Source organism: Mytilus californianus, unplaced genomic scaffold (genome assembly GCF_021869535.1).
Source record: "Mytilus californianus isolate M0D057914Y unplaced genomic scaffold, xbMytCali1.0.p SCAF_10, whole genome shotgun sequence".
In the NCBI taxonomy this organism is placed as follows: domain Eukaryota; kingdom Metazoa; phylum Mollusca; class Bivalvia; order Mytilida; family Mytilidae; genus Mytilus; species Mytilus californianus.
This window is the reverse complement of record NW_026262582.1, coordinates 38,084,376-38,093,462: the sequence shown is the minus strand read 5'-3', so window position 1 is coordinate 38,093,462 and position 9,087 is coordinate 38,084,376. Positions and strand designations below refer to the sequence as shown.

General features: G+C 32.0%; 1 protein-coding gene across 1 annotated transcript in view; it reads left to right on the top strand.

The window, feature by feature from the left end:
* Positions 1-328: 328 nt before the first annotated feature.
* The window catches only part of LOC127718071 (inversin-like), a 94,243-nt gene continuing 85,484 nt past the window's right edge, over positions 329-9,087 (top strand). The window contains exon 1 of the mRNA XM_052223971.1: positions 329-452. Coding sequence (XP_052079931.1) covers positions 423-452 — 30 coding nt within the window. The 5' untranslated portion in view covers positions 329-422. The remainder of the gene's footprint in view (positions 453-9,087) is intronic.

The window sequence follows — 9,087 nt, the reverse complement described above, 5'->3', positions numbered from 1 at the left end:
GGATGTAGGGTTCAGGGCGGATCCAGCCATATTTAAAGGGGGTTCCAACCCAGGATAAAGTGGGGGTTCCAACCATATGTCCCCATTCAAAAGCATTGTTCGTCAAAAAAAGGGGGGTTCAACCCCCGAACCCCCCCCCCCCCCCCCCCCCCCCCCCCCCCCCAATCTTGGTTCCAACACTGGGGCTGATATTTATATACATTCATGTCTTTCTCGGGCGCTTCTTGTCCTTTGTACTAATTTGTTATTTCTCCTATACATAATTACCGCCTTTTAAAGTTATCCAATCAGAATTGCCGTCTTATCGACCAGTTTGGTTTCTATGCACAACAATATGGCGGTTCGACATGTGCCACGGAAGTGTAAAAGATTAAGTCATTCACCCGTGAAAGAATAACATTATACTCCACCCTGAGGTGTTCATGGGTGAAAATATTGTGACGGACACACAGGTAATCCAATTAATCTCAGTAATCACATAGATTATTTAATTTGGTTAAATTATCAAACACTTTCACCAGTTTGCAGATTATTATGATTTAATATATATTATATTATACATGCGGAAGAGGACGAAGTCAGTAATAGTAGCAATAATTTGAACATTTGAAGTTTTTACTGCAGTAGTTATTTTTTTTTTCATATTGTAACATTCGACGTCCATTGATTGTTTTGTCATTATATTCAGACATTTAATTTTAAATCCTTTGAAAAATTAAAAAAATTATTAAATAAATATCTGTGTAAAAAATATTGAGATCTGTTATAACTACCACTAACAGTAAGACAAATACCTGACAGTCTCTATAATAACTTTATAAATGATGATGTATGGACTGACTCTGAGATAACCAAAAAACAAAAGGGATCTCTGAAGTTCAGGGTTAGGGTTCATTTAAAGATGGTTTATTTTGGGTAAGGGTTAGGTTTTAAGGTCGGGGCTGATTGCCAATGGTGCTATTGCTATGTACAATGAATGGGTTTGGATTGGTTTAGTATAGGACATCTAACGTAAAAGAAAGCCAACAATTAATGAATTATAACCATGTTCCATGAAAAGTAATTTTTGACAAAATATAGTCATTAACCATGTTGACAGCTGCATCTAAGTTTAAAAGTACATGTATATATCAAATTTAACTCAAATCCATCCTCAACCTTCAAAATGATTATGCAACATCTTGCACCTGTCATGCCTGTAAAGTGATGTCATAATACTGTATACAATGTATATATTTATACATGATATATTGGCTCTCAATAATGACGACTTCAGTATGTATACTAAAGAAATTTATCCTGTTGAACTTACTTTAAATAAAGCTAATACTAACAATGACCACTGTCCTTTCCTCGATCTTGATATCTATATCATTAACGGGAAGCTTAATACAAAAATTTATGATAAAAGAGATGATTTTTTCATTTCCTATCGTTAATTATCCATTTTTAGATGGTGAAGTTCCCTTGTCACCATCTTATGGTGTTTATATATCTCAACTTGTACGATTCGCTCGTGTATGTAACAACGTATTAGATTTTAGCGAGGAAAATTTATGTATTACTGAAAAATTATTACACCAGGGTTTTCGATATCATAAACTAGTCAAAACATTTACTAAATTTAATCATCGGTATAAGGACATCATTCGTAAATATAACTCAACATGCAGACATCTTATACGTTCGGGTATTTCACATCCAATCTTTTATGGTAATATTCTTAACAAAGCACAAAAATGTCAGTATTCACCTCAAATGCTAACAAAACCTTTAAACAGACTTGTTAAGAAGGGATATAGTTACGATACTGTTGTCAGGTCATTAAAGATTGCATATTTTGGCTTTAATATTGATTCACTTATAGGGTCTTTGCATCGGAATTAAACATATTTATTCTAAAACCAGCTATTGGCATGACACGGGTTATGTTCTTCTCATATATTTTATGATGGTATAATACTAAACCCCTAACAGGAGGGATTGTGCCTGACATTCATATGATGAAGACAGTAACTGCTAGTAGTCTGTTGTTATTTATGTATTACATGTATTGTCATTTTGTTTATTTTCTTTTGTTTCCTATTCTGACATCGGACTCGGACTTCTCTTAAACTGTCTGAGTTTTACTGTGCATACTGTTGTACGTTTGTTTTTTCTACATTGGCTAGAGGTATAGGGGAGGGTTGAGATCTCAAAAAACGTGTTTAACCCCGCCACATTTTTGCGCCTGTCCCAAGTCAGGAGCCTCTGGCCTTTGTTAGTCTTGTATCATTTTTAATTTTAGTTACTTGTGTATAATTTGGAGTTTAGTATGACGTCCATTATCACTGAACTAGTATACATATTTGTTTAGGGGCCAGCTGAAGGACGCCTCTGGTTGCGGGAGTTTCTTGCTGCATTGAAGACCCATTGGTGGCCTTCGGCTGTTGTCTGCTCTATGGTCGGGTTGTTGTCTCTTTGACACATTCCCCATTTCCATTCTCAATTTTATGGTCAATTGTTTCCACAAAAGCAACAAAATTCACATGTAATATGGTAATGATGTAGAGAAAGAAAAATTTTGCTGGAAAATGATAAATGTTATAATATTGGAGACTGATTTTTAGTATGTAAGTCTACTATATTAAATGAGTTTATGTTTGATTCCACTGTGAGTCTGCTGATTTTTGCCAAAATTATATGGGCTTTGGACTTTGAAAATTTTGTGAAAATAACAGTTATACAGATTTTTTTTGCTAAACGCCTTCACATATTGAGATTATTTTTATTATGTGAGTCTTCTATGATGAGTTGCAGATTAGGTTTGCGTTTGGTTCTGCTCCGCTGATTAAATGGACTTTCATTCTCAAATTTCCACTCCTAAAAAAGGCTTTAAGCATTTATGGCAAGCAGGGCTTTTTGTATCGTTCCGACACATCCATACATCTATTTTTTAATCTTTCAAAATTTAATTGTAAATTCTGAGAGTAGAGATATATCACATGATGAGATATATTTACAGTGCTAGAAACTGTCATGATTTTTAGACAATATCAAATGGATATGCAGTCATAATGCAGACAAACTTAACGGTTCATTTTGAAATTCAATAATTGTGTACTTTATATATGTTACGTCATCAGGCATGGTTGTCCAAAATAATGAATGTCATTGACAAAATCCAGTACATTCATGACATTAAACATTTAAAGATACATATATATATATATATAAGACATTATATTTAATTTGTAAGTTCATTTGTTTGAGAATCATGATAAAATGTATAAATTTGATATAGTATTGGTTCAGCAACATGAGCAATGCATACATGTACAATGTACAATAAGGGAACACACATAGACAAATGTGTAAAACTTTCTCAAAAAGATTTAAATATCACTTTGCATCCTGAGGACTCAATTCCCTGATAATACTTTGAAACTGCAATATTTCTTTACTGTTTTGTGTAAAATATCAGCTTGAAAAATTATATTATGATATTATTACGTGAGTATTTCTGTATTGGCCTTGTTATTGGTTCGAGGCTTGCTGTATTGGCCTGAGGCGAAGCCGACGGCCAATACAACTGGCCGAGGACCAATAACAAGGCCAATACAGAAATACACGTAATAGTATCTTTATTAATTAACTACAGTGTTACAATATTTTTTTTATTTCATTTCACAAGAGATAAACATTTTTACCTTGAAGTGGAACTATCCAAATCTCAGTTTCTTTTTATAAGATGCAATATCTAATGATCTGGTGCCGTTTCCAGGTGTCTTCAGCATTTTCTCATCTGATGAATTTGTCTACCCTTTCCAGTCACTATAAAGTGTTACAATTTAAATTTAGACACAACACACAAATAGTAATTGGAAAGGTACTGCCATTGCATGTGTTATGTAGAAACAAATTGAATATATTTAAAAAAAAATAATGTAGGAGTTGAAAATGATACAACTATCCATAAGCCAACTGACCAAAGATTTGCACAATTACAGGTCACCCTTCCAGAATGCATATGCCTGGTTCCGGTTTAAAAAAAAAGACAGTTTACAAAACATGAGAAGCGAAAGTAAACAGTAAATCGATTTGTACCATCGTGAAATTATGAGGTCGACACGAAATGAACTTTGTGATAGTCTACTCGTCCCCCAAACCTGAAATAATTCCATCGTCTGCTTTCAAAATGCTTTTTAAATGAATGTGACCGTCTCTAGCCTGAAATATATTGCCATACTGAACGTTTCAGCATGTTTATGGTGAGTAAATGAAAACTGCGTCTTCCAAACAACTGTTTACTTTCAGTTTGTGTTTATCGTGACTTTCGATCTAAAAACTAGAGACGTTCCGAAATCCTGTATTGGCCGGATCAGAACTCGGCCAATACAGAAAAAAAATCTATATTGGCCGAGTTATTCTGTATTGGCCGAGTTGACACCTTTATATTGCATAGGCAGTTTTCATCATATTAAGTCCAATAACAGTGTAGTTAATTAATAATGCCCAGTATTACCCATTTCTGGGAGTATTGTCCACCTGGGTTTTCCTGCCTAGGTAATACTTTTGCCAATCCTGGCTATAGGTAAGTAAATGATCTTATTCCTGTTTAACGCTGCTGGATAACTCGGACTAAAACAAAATCGGCCTATCACAAACTCGGACTATCACAAACTCGGACTATAACAAACTCGGCCTACCATTATTTATATGCGGAAATATATTGCACAAACTCGGACTACGATTAGTAGATTGTTTTGTGGGTTTTTTTTTTCTCACTTTAATAAAAAACAAACTTTATATATAAGAATTATATACGAATTTTGAGATTATGATAAATATTTTTGAAAAAAACATTGTATATAAATGTATTCAAATAAAACTTAGCTCCATCATATTAAATATGTGTTATATGAGTTGAATTTGATATGTTTGAATGAGGATAATTAACTTCTTTTTGAAATATTATTGTGATTTTCTCGTTTATTATTTTTATTGACAAAAGATGTTTTAATGATTGGCGTGTGTGCGTGTTTGTATTATGTTTAATCCTTGGTGTTCATAATTAGTATACAAACAAAGAGAAATTTGATTGACAGTGAATGGCTTCTTAACAATTTCACTAATCTGTAATTCTTTATTAATGGGTTCACCAATTGAAAAGTAATTATATTTAAATGGTCACATCAAACAGATACAATGTTTTTAGAAATGCAAGCCGAGGCAAACATTTATTATACATATATCTAAAAATACATGTGGAGTAAAATTGAAAAAACAACAGAGATTTCTTTGATCTTGCCATATAGTTCTATAAAATAACATGGAAAAAAAATTCCCATATCATTCTCAACATGGGTACCGACCATTGCGTCGAGTGTTCCAGAAAAGTGACAACAAAGCAACATGCCTTACAGTGTGATTCGTGTAGTTTATGGCAACACAGAGTTTGTAATACTGGTAAGTGCTTCTATATATTGTTCTTCTTCATAATGATATTGATAAATATTTACTTGCTATGGATAGAAAAGTATTGCTTCATTATTCATTTATTACCATTTGGAAAATAAAGTTGATTGCATGATTTTGCATACTTCTTCTTTGTATAAGCTTCCTATAGACAGGCTTATAAGGGTTTAATTTATATATGGAGTGTTTGTTGTTTTTTTTTTCAAAGTATGTATGTTTTAAAAACATTAAAAAAGAAGCTTGGGCTGACATTATAAATAATTTTGAATTGGTCTAAATGAATACTTAAAATCTAAAACATAGCTCAATATATAATGTTTAAGAATACGACTATATATAATTATTATGATTGAAGTGAAAACAAAAAATACATAATTTGTATAAGTGACTTCTGGTATTAAAATTATAAAGTATTTGTTTTTAAATAATGTTGTTACTTCTTCAGGTATCACAATGAAGGAGTATCGTTCAATGATGCAAAGTGAAGAGACCGTTAATTTCATCTGTACCAAGTGCAATGATGTAGAAGAAGAAACAACCAGGTAGGCACTCGTCTAATTGTAATAGTGCGTTTATGTTGAAATTGTAAAGTTGATACATTTTATTTTTAAACAAACATAGCGTTTCATTAGTATATGTATATACAGAAATCTATAATCATGTGGTATGATTGCCAATGACCAATGACCCCACATCCAACCAGAGTTGATACATTTTATTTGTTTCCAAACATAGCGTTTCATTAGTTAATGTATATATAGAAATCTAGAAACATGAAGATGTGGTATGATTGCCAATGACCCCTCATCTAGATCAATGATGCAAGGTGTTCAACTATAGGTCACTTTATAAGAAATGTTCGTTTAATGCATTTATTATGAATTTGTATCTTTAAATCTTTTATAACTTATTATCATTTATTTCAGTTGCCCAGTCAACTCTACGCATATTACAGACGTTTCAGACCAACCGATACCGGACAGTTTTGACGTGACACGTAGACCAATAGAAGATCAGCAAGAAATATTAGAAGAGTAAGTAAATTAAATGTATTATTTAATCTATATATATAGGTTGAAGAAATGTAAAAACAAAAACGCAAACAGCTTTACAACGAACCCTGACTTGGTATTGTTCACATGACATGAATATGATTCAATATATAAACATTGATGTTTTTTGGTTTTATTTGATTTATTGCTCATGAAATCGTTTTTTAATATATATGGGTTGATATTTGTAATTGCCAACTAATGTGATATGATCAGTATAATATTCAGGTTGCACTCTAATAAACTATTTATCCATTCATTCATATACTTGATATCTAATTAAACATTTATTTGTAGTTCCTTAATTGAGCCAGACCTACCACCACCTACTTCCACCATCAAAGGTTGTGCCTTTCATTTTGGCCAGGCAGTTTGGCGCAAGACGCAAGAGTTGGGCCTCAAGACCACATACACCAGCAGGGGTGCAGAGTACAGATACATCCGATCGCTGATGGCACTTCCCTTCTTACCAGCTGCAGACATCCAGCCGGCTTTCGAGAAGCTTTCACCAAGAGCTACATCTCCAGAGCTAAAGCAACTAGTAAGATACGTAGACAACACATGGCTCTGCAACACTGTTTGGCACCCACGCAACTGGAACATCTTTCAGACCATGTGCTATGTATGCTTTAAATGTGCTTTGACAATGATTATTTATATTTGCATTTTGTCTGTCTTGTAGATGATGACAAAATGCCTTTGAGTTTTAAAGGTGCTTTATGTGTTTTATATATGCTTCATATTATTCGTTTGTAATTAAATATTATTGAATGACGAAATCATTGTTATATATATGTTTGTTGACATCTGCTGAAATAAAATTTGTAAACCTTATGTTTTCTTTATTATATATATATATATAGTATTACATTGTACAGATAAATCACACTGAGATTCAACCAAACAAAGAATGATCAGAGAAACATACAATTCACTGCACTGTCTTATAATCACATAAAATTTGTAATCAAACAAAAAAAAAAGGAACCTGAAAACATCAGTTATATACAAGCTGTTACTGCGAAAATACTGGATATTGGATATTTAGTTAATCACAAATTCAATTTCATGTAATTACAGGTAGTTTTGTTCTCACTTGGGTGATTACATAGGTGTCAATAGTACACGTGTCAGTTGTTAGTTTAAATTATGGTGATTAAAAAGGTGTCAACAATACACGTGGCATGATGTCATATTTCCAGTTGAATCAATTAAGATATGCATATGATAAATTATTTTGAGAGGGACATTATTACAAATTATAATACAGAAATACATATCAGTGGTAGATTTTCATTATTAAATGAATGTATTCTTAATTTTCTTTTTATACATATCTTGTTAATGTCATTTATATTACTCGCTTCTAAAATGTTCAAAATAAATTACTTAATTAATTGTAAATCATTATTAATTTCAAATTAAGTATTGATAAATAATTTCAAATAAAAACAAAATAAAACATCATACTTATATTCTTCTAGTAGTCCGAGTTTGGTATAGTCCGAGTTTGTTATAGTCCGATTTTGGGAGGCCGATTATGTTATAGGCCGAGTTTGTTATAGTCCGATTTTGTTATAGGCCGAGATATCATGGATTCCTGTTTAATATGGCTTGTCTATGGTAATTAGCTTGTCCATCCATGAATTTGTTTATCAGTCACAAATCATTTTCACTCTGGAGCTCACTGATAAAACTTTGCCTGATGTGTCACCATGTGTGTTGCATACAAAGAAAAAAGTTGTACATGTACAAAATGTACACTGAAAGTCAAAGTCAAAAGCTTAGTTCAACTTGCATGTACAATGATAATCATGACTAACATGTCAGTTGAGTTTAAACACCCTATATACATGATATACATGATATATATAAATATATACATTTATATGTGGAATAATCCTAATTTACTAATATACATGTACATGTACATGATGTTGGCCCTCTGTTATGCTCCCCTCGCTTTCCTCCTTTTTTCACAAATCTAAAATTTTTACATGTTTTATAAACATGATAAAGTGTAAACTTATAACATGTAACAGTATTGCATTGGAAAGTGTTTAAAAATTGTGTCTGCTTTTAGACTAGCTCTCATTCATATTTTTTCTACAGGAGACAAAGTGTATTTGTGAGTTAGTGACTTAGTCTTTAATGACTTAGTCATGTTTAATGGATGTGTAAGCCATGTAAGTTAGATTGATATTGTTCAGTAACTCTGCTCAGGTTTTACTTGTTTATTTCCTAATTTAGAGTAAAGGGTTGATATTAACATTTATTAATTGAATTGAAATACATTATTATACATGTATTAACATAGAATTGTTATCATTTATGAGTAAAAAAGTTCATGTTTTGGCAATTAAACCATAAAAAACAAAGATAGTACAGCAATTCATATTGCCATATACAAAAGCAGTGATAAGGTATCAATTTGATGACAGAAAAATAGATGCAATTAAGATTTCATTCCTAATCCATAAATATTAAACATCTTCTGAAAGTGTTACTGCATCTGGTAAATTTGCGATAATGGCACTTTTATTGTTTATCAAAACTAATTGGTCTTTTAAGAACAAGA